This window comes from Anomaloglossus baeobatrachus, chromosome 10 (assembly GCF_048569485.1).
Source record: "Anomaloglossus baeobatrachus isolate aAnoBae1 chromosome 10, aAnoBae1.hap1, whole genome shotgun sequence".
NCBI lineage: Eukaryota > Metazoa > Chordata > Amphibia > Anura > Aromobatidae > Anomaloglossus > Anomaloglossus baeobatrachus.
Genome location: NC_134362.1, coordinates 40,182,595 through 40,207,152, shown reverse-complemented (window position 1 = coordinate 40,207,152; position 24,558 = coordinate 40,182,595). Strand labels below are relative to the sequence as shown.

General features: G+C 44.6%; 1 protein-coding gene across 1 annotated transcript in view; it reads left to right on the top strand.

Moving 5' to 3' along the window:
• The window catches only part of PC (pyruvate carboxylase), a 419,331-nt gene that overhangs the window by 375,839 nt on the left and 18,934 nt on the right, over nucleotides 1-24,558 (top strand). The window contains exons 7-13 of the mRNA XM_075326302.1: nucleotides 12,138-12,282; nucleotides 12,365-12,454; nucleotides 12,575-12,796; nucleotides 14,899-15,055; nucleotides 15,236-15,476; nucleotides 17,055-17,304; nucleotides 23,247-23,491. Of these exons, the coding sequence (XP_075182417.1) occupies nucleotides 12,138-12,282; nucleotides 12,365-12,454; nucleotides 12,575-12,796; nucleotides 14,899-15,055; nucleotides 15,236-15,476; nucleotides 17,055-17,304; nucleotides 23,247-23,491 (1,350 nt within the window). The remainder of the gene's footprint in view (nucleotides 1-12,137; nucleotides 12,283-12,364; nucleotides 12,455-12,574; nucleotides 12,797-14,898; nucleotides 15,056-15,235; nucleotides 15,477-17,054; nucleotides 17,305-23,246; nucleotides 23,492-24,558) is intronic.

Here is a 24,558-nt window from a genome sequence, read left to right as displayed (position 1 = left end):
GTCCCCCTGGTGTTTGTTTTTGGGGTCTGTGAGTTGTGTTGTTCCCCCATCTGTCGGTGAGGTCTTGGGACTACTGTCCTGGCCGATCCCTTAAGTGGTGGATGTGGAGGGTATTCCGTCAGGGTCTTCAACAGACAAATCAAAAAGGTCCGTGGAGCCTCTGTTAGGAGTCTCAACACAGAAACCAGCCAGATATCCCTCCGGGAAGGGCCCAGCCAAATCCTAGGATTTCACTGTGTTGAGCGCCCTCGCTAGCTGCTGGCTGGTCTCCCCGAGATCAGTGATTGTTTTGTTTTGTTGAGGGTCTTCAACAGGAGATAGGAACACGCTGGTGGCTCAGACCTCACTACCATCTATTATATCTCTGGGTTGAGAGTCAACTCAGGATCCTATCTACTCCCTATCCAGTCACATCATAGTTACCAGTACGACAGAGTTTCTAAAAGTCATTCTATATTTTCTGTTGCCATTTTTTATTACTAGGTTTCTCTTTTTCCTGTTCTTTAAGATTCTATTATCCCTCCATTCCCGTCTTTTATTGATATAATGTATAACTAGGCCTGATTATGACCGGTAAGAGTCCGCTCTCTGGGACCCCCGCCAATCCGTATGATGTGGAGCGTTGCTTTGCGGGAAAAATCTGTGCCCACTCCTTATAAGAATAGGAATGAACTTAATTCAGGAAGAAATTTATTATAGATAACATACGAAGATCAAAGAGAACAAAAGGGGAAATCTCAGGCTGATGCTCTCCTCCTTTTCTTGCAATATCCATGGCTAAGCCATTATAATCCGGGTTTTATTCTATAAACTGGCTCGTAATGAGTAGTTTAAAAAATATATATATAAGTTTTTTTATATTTCAGGTGTAGTATAGCGATACAGATCGCCATACATTGATATTCACATATTTGAAAAGATTTGCTTTTCCCTATAATTCAAAGGCCTCAAGATTGCATTGTAAAAAAACAATTACGGTATTTTTTGGACTATAGGATTCACCTTAATAAACAGCGCACCGCAGAAAACAGGAAAAATGCATATTTCCTACTTATTAAAACATCCTCGGTGGTGTAAAGAAGCTGAATGTTGCTGTAGACTTATACACATTTCGCATTATAATAAGTACATACACTTCACTACACACACCGATCTCCTACACACACGCACGCTCAGCTACATACACCGATCTCCTACACACACGCACGCTCAGCTACATACACACACAGATGTCCTACTCACACGCACGCTCAGCTACACACACCGATCTCCACACACGCACGCTCAGCTACATACACCGATCTCCTACACACACGCACGCTCAGCTACATACACCGATCTCCTACACACACGCACGCTCAGCTACATACACCGATCTCCTACACACACGCACGCTCAGCTACATACACACACAGATGTCCTACACACACCGATCTCCTACACACACGCACGCTCAGCTACATACACACACAGATGTCCTACACACACCGATCTCCTACTCACACGCACACTCAGCTACATACACACAGATGTCCTACACACACCGATCTCCTACAAACACGCACGCTCAGCTACATACACACCGATCTCCTTCACACACGCACGCTCAGCTACATGCACACACTGATCTCCTACACACACGCACGCTCAGCTACATACACCGATCTCCTACACACACGCACGCTCAGCTACATACACCGATCTCTTACATACACACACCGATCTCCTACACACACACACGCTCAGCTACATACACACACAGATGTCCTACACACACCGATCTCCTACACACACGCACACTCAGCTACATACACACACAGATGTCCTACACACACCGATCTCCTACAAACACGCACGCTCAGCTACATACACACACCGATCTCCTACACACACGCACGCTCAGCTACATACACACACAGATGTCCTACACACACCGATCTCCTACTCACACGCACACTCGGCTACATACACACACAGATGTCCTACACACACCGATCTCCTACAAACACGCACGCTCAGCTACATACACACCGATCTCCTTCACACACGCACGCTCAGCTACATGCACACACCGATCTCCTACACACACGCACGCTCACCTACATACACCGATCTCCTACACACACGCACGCTCAGCTACATACACCGATCTCTTGCATACACACACCGATCTCCTACACACACGCACGCTCAGCTACATACACACACCGATCTCCTACACTCACGCACACTCAGCTACATACACTCACAGATGTCCTACACACACCGATCTCCTACACACACGCACACTCAGCTACATACACACACAGATGTCCTACACACACCGATCTCCTACAAACACGCACGCTCAGCTACATACACACCGATCTCCTTCACACACGCACGCTCAGCTACATGCACACACCGATCTCCTACACACACGCACGCTCAGCTACATACACCGATCTCCTACACAAACGCACGCTCAGCTACATACACCGATCTCTTACATACACACACCGATCTCCTACACACACGCACGCTCAGCTACATACACACACCGATCTCCTACACACACGCACACTCAGCTACATGCACACACCGATCTCCTACACACACGCACGCTCAGCTACATACACCGATCTCTTACATACACACACCGATCTCCTACACACACGCACACTCAGCTACATGCACACACCGATCTCCTACACACACGCACGCTCAGCTACATGCACACACCGATCTCCTACACACACGCACACCGATCTCCTACACACACACACGCTCAGCTACATACACACACCGATCTCTTACACACACACACACATGCATGCTCAGCTACATACACACACCAATCTCCTACACACACGAACGCTCAGCTACATACACACACAGATGTCCTACTCACACGCACGCTCAGCTACATACACAGATCTCCTACACACACGCACGCTCAGCTACATACACCGATCTCCTACACACACATGCACGCTCAGCTACATACACACACATCGATCTCCTACACACACGAACGCTCAGCTACATGCACACACCGATCTCCTACACACACGCACGCTCAGCTACATACACACACCGATCTCCTACACACACGCATGCTCAGCTACATACACACACCGATCTACACACACGCACGCTCAGCTACATACACACCGATCTCCTACACACACGCACGCTCAGCTACATACACACACCGATCTCCTACACGCACGCACGCTCAGCTACATACACACACCGATCTCCTACACACATGCACGCTCAGCTACATACACACACCGATCTCCTACACACATGCACGCTCAGCTACATGCACACACCGATCTCCTACACACACGCACGCTCAACTACATACACACACCGATCTCCTACACACACGCACGCTCAGCTACATACACACACCGATCTCCTACACACACGCACGCTCAGCTACATACACACACCGATCTCCTACACACACGCACGCTCAGCTACATACACACACCGATCTCCTACACACACGCACGCTCAGCTACATACACACACCGATCTCCTACACACTCGCACGCTCAGCTACATACACACACCGATCTCCTACACGCACGCACGCTCAGCTACATACACACACCGATCTCCTACACGCACGCACGCTCAGCTACATACACACACCAATCTCCTACGCGCATGCACGCTCAGCTACATACACCGATCTCTTACATACACACACCGATCTCCTACACACACGCAAGCTCAGCTACATGCACACACCGATCTCCTACACACACGCACACCGATCTCCTACACACACACGCTCAGCTACATACACACACCGATCTCCTACACACACACCGATCTCCTACACACACACGCATGCTCAGCTACATACACACGCCAATCTCATACACACACGCACGCTCAACTACATACACGCACGCTCAGCTACATGCACACACAGATCTCCTACACACACGCACGCTCAGCTAGATACACACACCGATCTCCTACACACACGCACGCTCAGCTACATACACACACCGATCTCCTACACACACGCACGCTCAGCTACATGCACACACAGATCTCCTACACACACGCACGCTCAGCTACATACACACGCCAATCTCCTACATACACGCATGCTCAGCTACATGCACACACAGATCTCCTACACACACGCACGCTCAGCTACATACACACACCGATCTCCTACACACACGCACGCTCAGCTACATGCACACACAGATCTCCTACACACACGCACACCGATCTCCTACACACACACGCTCAGCTACATACACACACCGATCTCCTACACACACACACGCTCAGCTACATACACACACCGATCTCCTACACACACGCACGCTCAGCTACATACACACACCGATCTCCTACACGCACGCACGCTCAGCTACATACACACACCAATCTCCTACGCGCATGCACGCTCACCTACATACACCGATCTCTTACATACACACACCGATCTCCTACACACACGCAAGCTCAGCTACATGCACACACCGATCTCCTACACACACGCACACCGATCTCCTACACACACACGCTCAGCTACATACACACACCGATCTCCTACACACACACACGCACGCTCAGCTACATACACACGCCAATCCTACACACACGCACGCTCAACTACATACACGCACGCTCAACTACATACACGCACGCTCAGCTACATGCACACACAGATCTCCTACACACACGCACGCTCAGCTACATGCACACACAGATCTCCTACACACGCACGCTCAGCTACATACACACACCGATCTCCTACACACACGCACGCTCAGCTACATACACACACCGATCTCCTACACACACACACGCACGCTCAGCTACATGCACACACAGATCTCCTACACACACGCACACCGATCTCCTACACACACACGCTCAGCTACATACACACACCGATCTCCTACACACACACACGCACGCTCAGCTACATACACACGCCAATCTCCTACATACACGCATGCTCAGCTACATGCACACACAGATCTCCTACACACACGCACGCTCAGCTACATGCACACACAGATCTCCTACACACACGCACGCTCAGCTACATACACACACCGATCTCCTACACACACGCACGCTCAGCTACATACACACACCGATCTCCTACACACACGCACGCTCAGCTACATACACACACCGATCTCCTACACACACGCACGCTCAGCTACATACACACACCGATCTCCTACACACACACTCTCAGCTACATACACACACAGATGTCCTACTCGCATGCTCAGCTACATACACCGATCTACACACATGCACGCTCAGCTACATACACCGATCTCTTACATACACACACCGATCTCCTACACACACACACGTACGCTCAGCTACATACACACACCGATCTCCTACACACACGCACGCTCAGCTACATACACACACCGATCTCCTACACACACGCACGCTCAGCTACATACACCGATCTCTTACATACACACACCGATCTCCTACACACACGCACGCTCAGCTACATACACACACCGATCTCCTACACGCACGCTCAGCTACATACACACACCGATCTCCTACACACACACACACGCTCAGCTACATACACCGATCTCCTACACACACACACGCACGCTCAGCTAATTGCACACACCGATCTGCTACACACGCGCACGCTCAGCTACATGCACACACCGATCTCCTACACACACGCACGCTCAGCTACATACATACACCGATCTCCTACACACACGCTCAGCTACATACATACACTGATCTCCTACACACACACACGCTCAGCTACATACACACACCGATCTCCTACACACACACGCACGCTCAGCTACATACACACACCGATCTCCTACACACACACGCACGCTCATCTACATACACACACCAATCTCCTACACACACGCACGCTCAGCTACATACACGCACGCTCAGCTACATGCACACACCGATCTCCTACACACACGCTCGCTCAGCTACATACACGCACACACAGCTACACACACGCACGCTCAGCTATATGCACACACCGATCTCCTACACGCACGCACGCTCAGCTATATGCACACACCGATCTCTTACACACACACGCACACTCAGCTACATACACACACCGATCTCCTACACACACACGCACGCTCAGCTACATAAATTCACCGATCTCCTACACACACACGTACGTTCAGCTACATACACACACCGATCTCCTACACACACACACACTCAGCTACATACACACACCGATCTCCTACACACACACGCACGCTCAGCTACATACACACACCGATCTCCTACACACACGCACACTCAGCTACATACACACACCGATCTCCTACACACACACGCACGCTCAGCTACATAAATTCACCGATCTCCTACACACACACACACGCACGCTCAGCTACATACACACACCGATCTCCTACACACACGCACGCTCAGCTACATACACACTTTTTTCTAGGAAATCATTGGGCCCCATAGCAATAGTGCCTTGCCTCCCCCTCTCCAAAATATGACATCAGAATGTGCTCAATTGGAGTACAGGTGATGGCAGTGATCTATCGGTTCAGAACCAATGTCACACACACTCTGGGGATAAGCTGATGTGGGAAATTGTTCTAAGCAAAACACTCAGAGGAGGAGACAGGAGCTGACCCATCAGTGCCATCATTTGCACTCCAAATGTTCTGCCCATCACTGCTATCATCTGTGCTTCAAATGTTCTGCCCATCACTGCCATCATCTGTGATCCAAATGTTCTTCCTATCACTGCCATCTTCTGTACTCGAAATGTTCTACTTATAACTGCCATATTCTGTACTCCAAATGTTTTATCTATAACTGTCATCATCTGTGCTCCAAATATTCTACCCATCACTGCCATCATCTGTACTGCAAATGTTCTACCCATCACTGACATCATCTGTACTGCAAATGTTCTGTACATCACTGCCATCATCTGTACTCATCACTGCCATCTTCTGTACGCCAAATGTTCTGCCATCTTCGGTACTCCAAATGTTCTGCCCATCACTGCCATCATCTATACTCCAAATCTCCTGCCCATCACTGCCATTTTCTGTACTCCAAATGTTCTACCCATCACTGTCATCTTCTGGACTCCAAATGTTCTGGACATTACTGCCATCATCTGTACTCCAAATGTTCTAGCCATCACTGCCATCATCTGTACACCAAATGTTCTGCCCATTACTGCCATCATCTGTACTCCAAATGTTCTGCCCATTACTGCCATCATCTGTACTCCAAATGTTGATATCAAGGCAGCTGAAGGCAGGGTGATAGACTGGGCAAAATTTGAGATTTGGAGGCCACTTACATAGATTTTTTTACAGCAATAAAGAAAAATCTCCCCCCCCACCCCCCCCCCCCCCCCAATAAAGTGATTTGCAAAGTTTCACAACTCTCCATGCCTGCTCTTTAAGGCTGAGGTACCAGACTTTTTGTATCCAGGGTCTTCATATAGTCGTGGTCACCTGTGATTTTTATACTCTGACCTCGCATGTGTTGGTGCATGGTTCTGAGAAAGTTATTTCTTTGTTTGGGATACTATATAAACTAGTCACATGATACCGTAATGGTAAGGTACCGTAATAAGGCAGAATCTTTCAGTACACCACAAACTGTGTGTGCTCCATTGATTTCCCAAGCGCTCGTAAAACAAATCTTACTAATTTGGAGTTCCAATGGCATAGGAGGAGTGTAGTCGTGGTAAGTACTTGGCGAATCCCGGCTCTCCAGCGTGGGGACTTTGATGAAGCCATACCTCTGCTTGCTTGACCTCAGTAACTATGATGTGATGGAGCGTGGTAGTGAAGTTTACTAGAAGGAATCTTCTGATAATGTCTTATCAAGCAGAAGACATGCACATTTAATATACGTGTTACACGAGCTGTTAGCATGACATGAGTCAGTGAATGAGTCATTCCATCGGCTTTGATAATCCTGGAATCCGGCTTCGCGCTCGTCATCTGTGAGTGACAATGAGCCATCCTAAGCACAATTTACACACACAGTCTCCGTGACTGCCGCCCGTTTTCCGGCATAAGCAGCTCATCGAGGGCCTGGTGTTCCAGGACCCTTCCTCTCGCGTTGCCTAATCATTGCGGCTCTAATTAGCAGGACTTGGAGCGACCACAGCGAAGCTGTAAGCAGCTCCCCGGAGGCCCAGAAATGGGACATCGGCGTCATCCTGCGTGCGCCGACCTCAATCTTCTATCCAGTTTTTTTTTTTCTCATCCTTTTCTTGCCCTTGTTCTTTCACACCATATTTTCCTCTCCGATAATATTTTGCTAAATCTAATGAAAATGCATCCAGTAAGCTCTTGTCACAGCGGAGAAATGTCTGAGGGGCACTCCGAAGATTAGAGGAGCCGTGCTACATTGTGCCTGGAAAAATGGCATCCTGTGTAGTCTCTCATGTATTACTGTCAGATGGCAATCTTGGTGCACTTGTAGATTACTGGGGGGAACGAAAAAGTTTTGCAAACTTTTGTGACATTTGGCTTGCGTTAACCCTTGTCTGGTACCATGGGGTCAATATGGCCCCATGCAGAGTGGTGCAACTAGTGATTTTTTTTCCATTGATGCCAGACAAGGGTTAATGGACCCTGCCCTCAGGGGTGTACACTCAACTTTTTAAACCTGTAAAGTTGGCCTTATTCAGTCATTATACAGCTTTTAAAGGTGGTGTCCAGTGCTTTTTTTATATTGGTGGTCCATCTTTAGCATAGGTCATCAATATCAGACCAGTAGTGGACATGTAGCCATTGCACCTGCACCAGGCCCCGGAGGGGAGGCCTCTAACAACCAGGGTGTGACTGGCCGGACGGGACAGCGGAGGATTCCCTGGTGGGCCCCCCTACTGGATATAAAGGGAACGCACCAATAATTACTGCGGTAGTTAAAATGGGCCTATCAGACACACCCATATTATTCATTTAAGTGGCCATCTAAAGTCACTACTATGTGCCACGTGCGGATGTCAGCATGCAGCACATAGGCCGGAGGACATGAAATGTCACTGCTATCAAAGGCCGTACACGCGTCGGCTCAGGGGCCCTTTGTGCGCAGTGACTGACCCTGATCAGATCGGTGAAGGTGCAACTCCTGACAACTCCACCGATCAGCTGTTTCAGATGCCAACAGCAGCGGGATGTGCACAACCCAGCGTATTGCATACCGATCGCAACGGGAATCTGACGATCCGCCACTATTCATTTGAATACAGGGTGGTTGTGCAGTACCCATCTGTGACCACTGTACTACTGATGGTGCTGTACAGCTCCGCAACAGGTCACATCAAGGCGTCACACCCTCAAAATCTGATATTGATGATGTATCCTACAGACAGGCAATCAGTGTAAAAGTACTGGACGATCCCCTATTAACAGCAGAGCTAAGTATAGCTGCTTAAAATTTTTGGTAGATGATAGAGGCGGACGTTTACGGTCTGTCACTTCAACAAACTTTGCATAAATGAATAATACAGGTGCAAAATAAGAAACTCTGTAATATATCTTATAAGAGAAACAGACGACTTTGTCCACTTATGAGCCACTTCTCCTCGCCCATCTCCAGAACTTAACATTATCTTTGAAAAACAGCGAAAACGTGTCTTGTTCGGCACACTGAGGGATCAGATTACAGCTGCCTATGGAAGTTTATAGAGAAGGTAGGAGGAGGAACGACAAGCATGGTGAGCTAGATGACACATGGATGGAGCTGATGCTTTGTAGAAAGCGTTTTCTCCAGTGCTGGATTCACAGGCGCACTACTTAATACTGCTGTATATTGCCCTCCATGCTGCTGCTGCTTCAAACAGCATAAACCTGTCTTGTCCAGGACACTGAGAGATCAGATCACAGCTGCCTATTGAAGTCTATAGAGAAGGTAGGCGGATGTATTAAGAGCACGGTGAAATGAACAGACTGGATGGTGCTGATGCTTTCTAGAAGGTGTTAGTGTGCCTGTGAATCCAGCACTATTTATTACTGCTGTATAATGCCCTCCATGCTGCTGCTGCTTCAAATAGCTAAAACCTATCTTATGTTGGTCATTAAGGGATCAGATTACAGCTGCCTATTGAAGTCTATATAGAAGGTAGGCGGAGGTATTAAGAGCACGGTGCAATGGACAGACTGGATGGTGCTGATGCTTTCTACAAAATATTAGTGCTGGATTCACAGGCACACTATTTAGTACTGCTGTATAATGCCCTCCATGCTGCTGCCCCTTCAAATAGTTAAAAACATGGGCGGCACGGTGGCTCAGTGGTTAGCACTGCAGTCTTGCAACGCTGGGGTCCTGGGTTCAATTCCCACCAAGGACACCATCTGCGAGGAGTTTGTATGTTCTCCCCGTGTTTGCGTGGGTTTCCTCCGGGTTCTCCGGTTTTCTCCCACACTCCAAAAACATACAGTTAGGGACCTTAGATTGTGAGCCCCAATGGGGACAGTGTTGTCAATGTATGTAAAGTGCTGTGGAATTAATAGCGCTATATAAATGAATAAATTATTTTTTATTATTATTATAACCTGTCTTATGTAGGAGACTGAGGGATCAGATTACAGCTGCCTATTAAAGTCTATAGAGAAGGTAGGTAGAGGTATTAAGAGCATGGTGAGATGAACAGACGCACACACATGGATGGTGCTGATGCTTTCTAGAAAGCGTTCATCCCCAGTGCTGGATTCACAGGCACACTACTTAGTACTGCTGTATAATGCCCTCCATGCTGCTGCTTCAAACAGCTTAAATCCTGTCTTGTCCAGGACACTGAGGGATCAGATTACAGCTGCTATTGAAGTCTATAGAGGAGGAACGACGAACATGGTGAGCTAGATGACACACACACACACACACACACACACACACACACACACACACACACACACACACACACACACACACGGATGATGCTGATGCTTTGTAGAAAGCGTTCAACTCCAGTGCTGGATTCACAGGCACACTATTACAGCTGTATAATGCCCTCCATGCTGCTGCTGCTTCAAATAGCTAAAACCTCTCTTGTCCAGGACACTGAGAGATCAGATTACAGCTGACTATTGAAGTCTATAAAGAAGGTAGGAGGAGAACCGACGAACATGGTGAACTGGACAGACACATACACATGGATGGTGCTGATACTTTCTAGAAGCCATTATATCTCCAGTGCTGGATTCACAGGCACACTATTCCTGCTGTATAATGCTCTCCATTCTGCTGCTTCAAACAGCTAAAAGTGTCTTGTCCAAAACACTGAGGGATCAGATTACAGCTGCTTATTGAAGTTTATAAAGGTGGAAAGAAGAGCACTATGAGATATACACTTATTGATGATGTTGATGCTTTTTTTGGGCGGCACGGTGGCTCAGTGGTTAGCACTGCACGGTGGCTCAGTGGTTAGCACTGCAGTCTTGCAGCGCTGGGGTCCTGGGTTCAATTCCCACCAAGGACACCATCTGCAAGGAGTTTGTATGTTCTCCCCGTGTTTGTGTGGGTTTCTCCGGTTTCCTGCCACACTCCAAAACATACTGATAGGGCACTTAGATTGTGAGCCCCAATGGGGACAGTGTTGTCCATGTATGTAAAGCGCTGTGGAATTAATAGCGCTATATAAATGAATAAATATTATTATTATTATTATTATTATTATTATTATTATTATTATTATTATTATTATTATTTTTTTTTTTTTAGAAAGTGTTTTCTCTCCAGTACTGGATTCACAGCTACACTGCTCACTGCCACTATATAATTCCTTCCATGCTGTTGCTTCTCAACATGAGCTACATAGAGGCAGTAGAGCAGGTATCCCTCAGGGCTATATACATGAGACCTATATAAATAATTTAGTCTCCACCACCTAGCTCAGAGACATCTGATAATGAGAGAGCAGCAGTGGGAAAAAATGGCGAGAAAAGCCGAATACAGGTCATTTTATGGCTATACATAATGACACTAGACAGCTTATACTAAAAGGTCACCTAAGATGACCGCTATATTTGAAAACCTGTATATGGTGCAGTGGATTTCTCAATTATGCTAATTTTATTTTTGTTTTTTTTTTTTCATGTAATTTTTAATTTTCTTTTTTTTTTGTTTTTTTTCTGTAGACAAATATTCCTTTCTTGCAAAATGTCTTGAACAATAATCAATTCCTGCATGGAACAGTGGACACCCAATTTATTGACGAAAATCCCGACCTCTTCAACCTACGACCCGTGCAGAACAGAGCGCAGAAGCTCCTTCACTATCTAGGTGAGAGGTCTGACGGGTATACGGGATCAATGAAAAATTGGTAAATAAAATGAGCGCAATGACTGACAAACGCCTTTTGCAGGTCACGTGATGGTAAATGGACCAACTACTCCCATTCCCGTTAAAGCCAAGCCATCGAGCATAGATCCCGCCATCCCTCCCATCACATTGAGTAAGTAATAGGAGCTGCCGTTCGTACTGTAAGAAATTCGCTATAGGTCATTAGATTCTTGCTGATATTTGAAGAATATTCCATTTTCAATATTTTCTTTCCTTCTTTCCCCATTTTAAGGTGAGCCACCTCCAGGGTTCAGGGATATCCTCCTTCGTGACGGTCCTGAGGGTTTCGCCAAGGCCATCCGCAAACATCGTGGACTTCTGCTTATGGACACCACTTTTCGAGATGCCCACCAGTCACTACTTGCTACACGTGTTCGTACTCACGACCTTAAACAGATCTCTCCATTTGTCTCTCACAATTTTAATAATCTGTTCAGTTTGGAAAATTGGGGAGGTAAGGTCCACTATACGGCATACATTTATGCAATAAAAGTAGTCTCTGGGAATTTCCATTTAAGTCTCCATGCTTGTACTGGGTAGTCCTTAAAGGGAATCTGTCATCAGGTTTTTGCTATGTATCTGAGAGCAGGATGATGTAGAGACAGAGACCCTGATTCCAATGATGTATCACATACACTACTGGGTGCTGCAGCTGTGATACAATCAGTTTTCACTGCTGTAGATCTAGCAAAGCTTGGAATCCTGAGCCCCACCCACACCACTGATTATCACTGGTGTGGGGTCAGACTAGAGGCAGCTAGTCCTGTAGTGATGATCTCCTGCTGATTTTATTGAAACAGCAAAACAAGGCACATCACTGGAATCAGGGTCTCTGCCCATACATCATGCTGCTCTCAGATTACATAAAATTATTCTGGAAGATTCCCTTTTATGGGATTAACTCCCCGCTCTGTCAAAAAAGGCTTGGTCTAAAAAAATAAAAATGGGCAAAAAAAAGTTCAATTAATGCAATTAATGTGAGAATCTGCAAATTTGAGTCGGGTTTGGTGACTTATTAATACAGTCTGATAATCTGTCAAATCCACGACAGATGTGTTATATGTGGAGTTTGTTATGGGTGTGCCAGCAATGCCAAGGTGTCGATGTGCTCAAAGAGAAACTTTTTGGCTCAATTTTGAGAAAGTTTTTGGCTTCAATTCGAGAAAGTTTTTGGCTTCAACCCGAGAAAGTTTTTGGCTTCTATTCGAGAAACTTTTTGGCTTCTATTCGAGAAATTTTTTGGCTCCAATTCGAGAAACCTTTTCGCTCCAGTTCGAGAAACTTTTTGGCTCCAAATCAAGACTTTTGGCTCCAATTCAAGAACATTTTTGGCTCCAATTCGAGAATCTTTTTGGCTCCAGTTCGAGAAACTTTTTGGCTCCAATTCGAGAAACCTTTTGGCTCCAATTCGAGAAACCTTTTGGCTCCAATTCGAGAAACCTTTTGGCTCCAATTCGAGAAACCTTTTGGCTCCAATTCGAGAAACCTTTTGGCTCCAATTCGAGAAACCTTTTGGCTCCAATTCGAGAAACTTTTTGGCTCCTTTCAATTCGAGAAGCTTTTTGGCTCTAACTCGAGAAACGTTTTGGCTTCAATCAATTAGAGAAACTTTTTAGCTCCAATTAATCATTTTTTTTTGCACATTATTTTTTAGCCATTTTTATTGCTCAACAGGCTTCCGGTACAATATTTTGGTTTTCACCTGATTCCTCGTTGAAGATTCTCCAAAATGTCACTACTTTTTTTGCACAGATCTACTCCACTACCATAGTAAAGTACAAAATCTATATTTTTTTTTTCTTAAAGTGAACTGACATTTTAAAACGTATTGTAGGGGGTATGTGACATTTCACTGAATAAAATGGTAAAAAAAAAAAAGCAAAAAAAAAATTTTGTCATAAACCATTGTGTGCCATTTTGATGAAGAATCTGTCAAAAGAAAGCTAAAACTAAAAATGACTTAAGTGGTAGCGGTCATAAACTTCATGCTGTCTGGAAAATTGTCAGCCACTTCTGTTTTACTCTGAAACGTTGAAGCATTTTATAGAAAACATATGAAATGCTGTCTGAGGACGGTCTTCGATGACTAGTCTAAGAGGCCAATCTCCAGTGGCTTCTCCCACTTCCTTTAAATTCACAGGTATCTCAGCACACACACATAAGGAGAGGCCTGTCAATCATTAGTAGTGGGCGGGGAGAAGCCACCTAGGACCTGCCTCTTTGACTAGTTATCGGAGACGCATTGTCCCTGGGAAACCTTAGAAGCGTTTTAGAGTGAACATACGCAACTGCAATTACGGTGCTGATATCAAATTCTTGCCAAATTTTGGGCATAAATTGACCAAAGTGTTAAAAAAAAAAAATAATAATTGGCAAGTGATGAACCTGAGACTTAAATATTTGACTTTCTTGAATCCCTTCAGATTCCAATAAGATGCTCCCGTTATCAGAGCTGCGCGTTGAAAATGATGGATAACCCATCATAGCGGTACTAGGCTCTGGACAAAGTTTTATAGAGGGAAAGTTGAATACTTTTTTTTTTTTTTCTGGCTACAGGAGCAACTTTTGACGTTGCGATGCGATTCCTTTACGAGTGTCCTTGGAGAAGATTGCAAGAGTTAAGGGAGCTCATCCCGAACATCCCCTTCCAGATGCTTCTCAGGGGAGCAAATGCTGTGGGTTACACCAACTACCCCGATAACGCAGTTTTTAAGTAAGTGTTTTCTTTTTTTTTAATGAGAACTTGAAGTTTTACCAAATATAAAGTCTAGTTTAGGAGCGGACACATCTGTATGTGACGACTACGTATCTTTGCCAAGCCTGATCTTGCCAAGTTACCGTAACCTACTGGTCAAGGACGTTTTCAAGAACAAAAGTTGAATTGTTTTTCCAGGTTTTGTGAAGTGGCGAAGGAGAATGGAATGGATATCTTCAGAGTGTTTGACTCATTAAATTATCTCCCTAATATGATTTTGGGCATGGAAGCTGCAGGCCAAGCTGGCGGAGTGGTAGAGGCCGCCATCTCCTATACTGGGGACGTGGCGGACCCCACGCGCACCAAGTACACATTGGATTACTATGTTAATCTGGCTGAAGAGCTCGTCAAAGCTGGAACTCACATCTTATGCATCAAGGTACCATGTAGAGAATTTTCAGAGAATTTAATAGCTTTTTCCTGTGGTGTTAAGAGTACTTGTATTGTGATTTTATTGCCCACCGGTAGTCTCCAACGTGACTATGGGATATTGTGCTCAAAGTCTACTTGTGATTGTAAAGCTACATATATACTGAATGTCAAAATATGTGAAACCACACAAAGGAATGATTTTTCCAAATTTTATTCATTAATTGTACACACAAGATAAAACAGGAGTGCACACACATACTCCTGGTTACTAGTAATCATCAGTAACGAGGACATTATAACCTCACCAACGTGGGGACCAAGACCAGACAAGAGGTGTATACACTATGCTTGGGGAAATATACGGCTAATTGCCAATCAAAATAACCCCTAGGTTATCCCCCAGTATAGTGAGTAAACTCCCTCCACCTAACTCCGATACCGGGTAATACAATACTGACCCGGGATGCTCAAGGCTGAACCGAGTTAAATTAGTGTTAAAGGGTACATACCGGAGATCGAAGTAGGTAAGGGAGCCGGTCCAGGGTCCACGCCCGACGCGCGTTTCGGGTACCTTTTTCAGGGGCACCACACGCTGTCGTGGACTCCTTTCCCCCTCCCTTAAGTACCCCGTAGCCTCCAGGTGATGTCCATCTCTCCGTCCACCGTGCGCACGCGTACATCGCGTCATGGGGAAGTCGTATGCAGACCGGCGGTCAGCGGCGGCCCAAGTGCGCATGCGTTGGAGAAAATTCTCCGATGACGTCATTGACGCATGCGCATGGCTGCCTAAGATGCCGCCGGGTGCACACACCCAAGACTCTCATCTGGACGGTGCGCTGGGAGGGACACAAGGACATCAAAGATGGTCTGCATACGACTTCCCCATGACGCGATGTACGCGTGCGCACGGTGGACGGAGAGATGGACATCACCTGGAGGCTACGGGGTACTTAAGGGAGGGGGAAAGGAGTCCACGACAGCGTGTGGTGCCCCTGAAAAAGGTACCCGAAACGCGCGTCGGGCGTGGACCCTGGACCGGCTCCCTTACCTACTTCGATCTCCGGTATGTACCCTTTAACACTAATTTAACTCGGTTCAGCCTTGAGCATCCCGGGTCAGTATTGTATTACCCGGTATCGGAGTTAGGTGGAGGGAGTTTACTCACTATACTGGGGGATAACCTAGGGGTTATTTTGATTGGCAATTAGCCGTATATTTCCCCAAGCATAGTGTATACACCTCTTGTCTGGTCTTGGTCCCCACGTTGGTGAGGTTATAATGTCCTCGTTACTGATGATTACTAGTAACCAGGAGTATGTGTGTGCACTCCTGTTTTATCTTGTGTGTACAATTAATGAATAAAATTTGGAAAAATCATTCCTTTGTGTGGTTTCACATATTTTGAAGTTAGATTGGAATGTTCCTTCTATAATCAAATCCTATCTATGGGGATTACTGTAGTCAGATGATTTGTGCCTGACATGTATTATTACAGCATGTTATACCCCTTTTTCTCTATGAAAATTTGTTCAATATATACTGAATGTGTTGTAGACATCCCAATATGTACTTTTCTGTCTTTTAGGATATGGCAGGATTGTTGAAGCCGACATCTTCAGATTTGCTAATTCGAACTCTCAGAGACAAGTTTCCCGACATCCCAATTCACGTGCACACCCATGACACAGCCGGTGCTGGGGTGGCTTCCATGCTGGCATGTGCCCAAGCCGGAGCGGACATTGTGGACGTAGCAGTTGATTCCATGTCAGGGATGACTTCTCAGCCTAGTATGGGGGCTATGGTGGCATGTACAAAGGGCACAGACCTAGACACAGGTAATGGTCTCATAAAGAACCATCTATCAAATATCAGTGTGTCATCCGATTCCCTATAGCATACGACATCAATATGTAGAATTCAGAACACTGTAGACCAGTCCATAGTGAGGCGTCCCTGTACCCGCTATTGTAACACACATCTGACAGTTTGAGGAATATTATTCGAGTCCATTTGGCTAATGGTAAAAAAAAAATATGCAGTGCCTTGCGAAAGTATTCGGCTCCCTTGAATTTTTCAACCTTTTCCCAAATTTCAGGCTTCAAACATAAAGATAAAAATGTTAAAGTTCTGGTGAAGAATCAACAAGTGGGACACAATTGTGAAGGTGAATGAAATGTATTGCTTATTTTAAACTTTTTTAAAAAAATAACTGAAAACTGGGGCGTGCAATATTATTCCTCCCCTTTACTTTCAGTGCAGCAAACTCATTCCAGAAGTTCATTGAGGATCTCTGAATGATCCAATGTTGTTCTAAATGACTGATGATGATAAATATAATCCCCTGTGTGTAATCAAGTCTCCGTATAAATGCACCTGCTCTGTGATAGTCTCAGTGTTCTGTTTAAAGCGCAGAGGGCATCATGAAGACCAAGGAACAAAACAGACAGGTCCGTGATACTGTTGTGGAGAAGTTTTTAAAGCCGTATTTGATTACAAAAGGATTTCCACAACTTTAAACATCCCAAGGAGCACTGAGCAAGCAATCATATTGAAATGGAAGGAGTATCATACCACTGCAAATCTACAAAGACCCGGCCGTCCATCCAAACTTTCATCTCAAGCAAGGAGAAGACTGATCAGAGATGCAGCCAAGAGACCCATGATCACTCTGGATGAACTGCAGAGATCTACAGCTGAGGTGGGAGAGTCTGTCCATAGGACAACAATCAGTCGTACACTGCACAAATCTGACCTTTATGGAAGGGTGGCAAGGAGAAAGCCATTTCTCAAAGATATCTATAAAAAGCGTAGTTTAAAGTTTGCCACAAGCCACCTGGGAGACACCAAACGTGTGGAAGAAGGTGCTCTGGTCAGATGAAACCAAAATCAAACTATTGGCACAATACCAAATGAAATGTTTGGTGTAAAAACAACACAGCTAATCACCCTGAACACACCATCCCCACTGTCAAACATGATGGTGGCAGCATCATGGTTTGGACCTGCTTTTTTTCAGCAGGGACAGGGTAAATGGTTAAAATTTATGGGAAGATGGATGGAGCCAAATACAGGATCACTCTTGAAGAAAACCTGTTTGAGTCTGCAAAAGACCTGAGACTTGGACAGAGATTTGTCTTTCAACAGGACAATGATCCCAAAAATAAAGCAAAATCTACAATGGAATGGTTCACAAATATATCCAGGTGTTAGAATGGCCAAGTCACAGTCCTGACCTGAACCCAATCAAGAATCTGGAAAGAGCTGAAAACTGCTGTTCACAAACGCTCTCCATCCAACCTCACTCAGCTCCAGCTGTTTACAAAGAATGGGCGAGAATTTCAGTCTCTCGATGTGCAAAACTAATAGAGACATACCCCAAGCGACTGCAGCTGTAATCACAGCAAAAGGTGACGCCACAAAGTATTAACTTAAAGGGGATGAATAATATTGCACGCCCCAATTTTCAGTTATTTATTTTTTAAAAAGTTTAAAATAAGCAATACATTTCGTTCACCTTCACAATTGTGTCCCACTTGTTGCTGATTCTTAAAAATAGCAACATTAAAACTTTTATCTTTGCCTGAAATGTGGGAAAAGGTTAAAATTTAAGGGAGACGAATATTTTCGCAAGGCACTGCGTGTGTGTTTGTGTGTGTGTGTATGTATACTAATATATATATATATATATATATATATATATATATATATATATATATATATATATATATATATATATATATATATATATATATATATATATATATTATATACACACACACACACAGCTCTGGCAAAAATTAAGGGACTACTTCCAAATTTTCAGTTTTTCTGATTCTGCTCTTTATATTTTTGAGTAAAATGTAAATTGTGCTTATCCATCTTCCTCTTGATTACATTCCAGAGGTTCTCAATGAGGTTCAGGTCTGGAGAGTGGATTGGCCATGACAGGGTTTTGATGTGGTTGTCCTTCATTCACACATTGACCTAGCTGTGTGGCATGGTGCATTGTGCTGCTGGAAAAAACAGTCCTCAGAGTTAAGGAACATTGCCTGAGAAGAAGAAAGCAACTATTTTTCCAAGATAACCTTGTATGCAGATTGATTCATATGTCCTTTGCAAAGTTGAATCTTCTTTACCTAATTTTTAGCTTTGCCCAACACCTGGTCGTTTTAATGGTTATACGGGGACCTGGAGAGGATTACATGCCATAGTGTTTTGCATCCACTGTGAAATTTGGTGGAGGATCGGTGATGATCTGGAGATGCTTCAGCAAGGCTGGAATTGGGCAGGGTAATCTTTGCGAAGGACGTATGAATCAAGCCGCATATAAGGTTATCCTGGACAAACAGTTGCTTCCTTCTGCTCAGGCAATGTTCCCCAACTCTGAGGACTGTTTTTTCCAGCAGGACAATGCGCCATGCAACAAACCTAGGTCAATCAATGTGTGGATGAAGGACCACCGCATCAAAACCCTGTTGTGGGCAGCTCAATCTCCAGACCTGAACCCCATTGAAAACCTCTGGAATGTAATCAAGAGGAAGATGGATAGTCACAATCCATCAAACAAAGAAGAACTGCTTACATTTTTGCACCAGGAGTGGCATAAGGTCACCCAAAAGCCGTGTGAAAGACTGGTGGAAAGCAGCCAAGACGCATGAAAGCTGGGATTAAAAATCAGGGTTAATTTAAAAGAAAAATCAGGGTTATGCCACAAAATATTGATTTCTGAATTATTAGTATTGTTGTTCTTAAATGATTGAGCTTGTTTTCTTTGCATTATTTGAGGGCTGAAAGTAATGCATTGTTTGTTATTTTGACCATTTCTCATTTTCAGAAAATAAATACAAAATGTATTGCTTGGAAATTCGGAGACACGTTGTCAGTAGTTTATAGAATAAAAGAACAATTTACATTTCACTCAAATATACCTATAAAGAGAAAAATCAGAAAAACTGACAATTTGGAAGTGGTCTCTTAATTTTTGCCAGAGTTGTATATAATTTTGTAATTATCCAATAATTATGGATGAATTTCACTTATTTTTTCCTATAAATTCCTTGTCGTCCTTTTCCATTTACGTGAAAAAGCAAAATTTCGATACAGAGCGGATGTTGCGGTAACAATGGCTCCTTTTTCTGTAGATGGACCCCGTAGATTTCCATATCACGCCATTTTTCCGCTCCTGTTAATGGTACAGATCCTTAGTGTTATGCTTTTACGTATGTAGAGAATCCCCTTTATGGAGGCTGCGTATTAACGTCCCCCCTGTGCTGTCGCTGGCATTCGCTTTGGCAAGCTGTCTGGGCTTTAAAAGCAACAAATTGCAAGTGTTACATGTGCCCTGGGAGCGCTGCCTCTTAAGCAGTGATTAGCAGCTGGCATTGTACCCGGTGTAAAAAGCCCGGCGCTGGCACGTCGGGCAGCCTGTTGTTCTGTAACATTACAGTTAACCTCTTTTTTATGCCACCTGCAAGTTCGGAGTATAGGTTTAATCATAGGATTTCTGCTCTGGAGGTCGTCCTTTGTGAACGATATTTAGCCCGATACCTCAGTTTTAGCATTTGACTTATTGTTTGATCGTCGTTGCCTGCGCGCTGCTCACTATTATTTAGGAATGTATTAAAAAAAAAGGACTAAAGGTAGACATTGGAGTTTTTGATTTCGTTGGCACATTTCTAGGGGTAGCGACAGGCGAGCCTCATAATAATCATTATTTTTATAGCTGCGTATGGTTTGCAGATTTGTGCATTGCATCGGGGGATGTATAAAGAAAATCGGACATTGCATATTAACAAACTAAAATTCCCCCCCCCCCCCAAAAAAAAAAAAAAAAGAGCATGATGGTCCGACTTGCAATGTAAAAGGAAATTGGAGTCGCCACAATGATAAAAGGTATCCGTAAAACTAAATAGGGCAATGCACAACCAGTCCACCGGAAAGGAGGGCAGTAAAGTGTATCCCCCCCGCCTTTGCCCATTCCCAACTGCTATTTGTTGGTTTATTTTTTGAAAAAAAAAAAAACAAAACAAAAATATCAGCGGTTGAAATTCAACAGACCCGGGTCCTTCTCTTCCCCAAAATCCTCAACTAGTGGAGGGTTTAGCGCTAAGTCTCCACCACTGCTCTTTGTGTCTGTTATTGTCTGTAGCACTGACGTTGTGTTGACAGCTCTGCAGCCAATCTGTGAGCTTCACGGCTCCGTGTATCTCTTGCTATCATCTTAGACATAGTTACTTGGCTCACTGGTTGGCTGCAGCGTTGTCAACATGTCAGTGCTGCAGTCAATAACCGATGCCAGTAGTAGTAGTGGAGACACAGCGCTGGACCTTCCCTTAGTAGATTATGTTGGGGAAAGAGAAGGATTTGGTCTGCTCAATTTCAGCTGCCGATCCTTTTGTTTTCCATGGTGATAAGCCGCTGCCAGATGTTTCTGTCAGCGGCTTTTCCATATGGAACACAGGAACGCTCAGCCAAGAAGAGCATTCTTGTGTCTGGTTGGGGTAGTCAGGAGAGATAGTAGTTGGTCGAATGATTGATTGTTCAGCTGACACCTTTTTAATGAGAGTGAGAGCCTTTATAGTAAGAGAGTGTGGGATCTGATGACTTCTTAAGGAATAACGTTGATAACGTTCATATAAATGAATAAAATTATTATTATAAGAGTACAGTCAACTTCTAAAATGTGATAGCCCTGTCTAAAACAAGGTCTTTAGTTGTGCTTAAACTTTGGAAGTTCAAAATTAATCTATTTGCTTGGGGTAGCGCATTCCAGAAAACTGGTGCAGCATGAAAGAAGAATTGGAGATGGGAATTGTAGGTTCAGAATATGTAGATGATTGTTGGCACAATGTAAAGCATGTGCAATGCGGTAGAAAGGGATGAGCTATAGGGAAACTCTGCCGAGAAATTTAAGGAGACCAGGCATTGACTGGGACAGTCTGAAAGCATTGGTCCAGCAGGGTCTGCTATATGCATTGCCATTTTGGAGAAATGTTTTAAGCATATTGTTAATAATTATGCAGCAATACTAGACGCTGGTCATGGGGAACAGGTCTTGTCATGGTAGTGACAACTGAAGTATGGCGCATGATGCGACACACTACAACACAAGGAGTACACCAGGGACACTTTAACAACAGTGGGCCCTCGCTCGCTAGTGAGAGTGAAGATGGACACCTCCTTAACTCACCTGCACCTGTACTCTGCACTCCTAGTCAGTCGTTATACAAGTTCTGCACCTGTCACCAAACAGGATACCTGAGACCCTGTAATAGCTCTGGCTAGTGAGCTGGCAGGTGAGGGATGCTAACCCCACCACTGTACTAATAAAACAGCAAGGGAAGGAAAGATAGAAGGGAAAACACAACAACAGACTGCTGCACACCAAGACTACAGCCTACACAGCAACTTCCAGAGAGGGCTCCACCTCCAGGCCAAGCACCCAAATGAGATCAGAGAATAACCGGCACCCTCTACTGGGAGGATATATACAGTATATAGGGACTGGGAGTGATCCAAACCAGAAAGGTGATGAGAATGCTTGCTGGCAAGGAAAACTGACATTAACCCTCTCCTTGCCAAAGGAAAGGGAATACATTTAAGCTGCAGTGTTTCAAGGTAAAGAGACCCTGACCCAGAACCTGTCACTAGTCTCTACAACAGAGAGACGACCGTGGCAGAATAATGATGCAGTTTCTTGAGTAACCTACAAAAGATCTTTTTTTGGCCCTATTAAAGCCATTTTCCATTACATTGTGTTGGTTCTTCCTCTCCTCAGGAATCCAGCTGGAGAAAGTGTTTGACTATAGTGAGTATTGGGAAGTAGCTAGAGGTCTCTACGCCGCCTTTGACTGTACGGCAACCATGAAATCTGGAAACGCGGATGTCTACGAGAATGAGATCCCCGGAGGCCAATACACCAACCTTCATTTCCAGGCTCACAGCATGGGTCTGGGGAACAAGTTCAAGGAGGTGAAGAAGGCATATGCTGAAGCCAACAAACTTCTTGGAGATGTTATCAAGGTAATAACGTGTCAGGTTACGTCTCGTATATGTGCGTCGTGATGGCTAATAAATCTACAGTAAAGGCTATTATAATGAAAGTGCGTGGTTTTATGTGACAGATATTGCAGCTTGATAGACAGTGAGGTAAAGTGGTTGCAAGGTTTCTCTACACACGGGAGACCACGGTCTTTGTCATTACTTCCACCAATACCGGCATTACTAAATGTCGCTGACATACATATCATGGTAATTTAATAATACCTTTTGTACAATACCTTATGGCTTACATGGGATTTCACTTAATAAAGGAACCGCGATCCTCCGCCTAAATATATTTTTCGAGAGCTCTGATTAATAATGAAGTCTGAGGCAGAGAATAATGTACAGCGGTAATCTAGATTTTTAGCAGAAACTCATTTTTATGATATGTTACTTAAAGAAGACCTGTTACCAGGTCAGAAGTGGCCAGATTTTGTTTTTTTTTATTATTCCTGATGCTCTCCTGGCTAATATTGTTTTTATTTTTTTAAAATACGCCATACAGTTCCAGAGAGATCGGTCTTTAGTGCTAATATTTATGGTCTAATCCAAAGGGGCGTGGCTCACAATGTACTCCTGAAGAGCGGCCATAAGACCCGCCCCTGAGGATCCAGTGAGACAATTCTTTTTAATATAGACCATAAAAATTAGCAGGCTCATATTCCTTGAACTGTAAGGTAGATTTAAAAAAGTAAAAGCGGAAAACTGAGGGCAGCAATGAGAATAAAATGGGAGCAAAAACTGTCTGCTTTTGACCTGGTGACAGGTCCTCTTTAACACTAGAAGTCCCAGAAATTTAGAGCTCTTCCTGAAGTCCCGAAAGAGGGTCAAATTGACCCTTAGTCCAAACTGAATAGAACTAAGTAGAAACTAAATGGCTAAACTCAATGGAAAACAACAACCTCATGTGGTGCGACAGTAATGGCCTTAATTACAGAACAAAAGACGGTGATTATAGGAAGTTAGCTAAAATCCTTCAGGTCATTCGACCCGTCTCTGGGTTCCAAAGGTAGAAATGTTAAATGATCCCTCTCTGGGACGTCTAG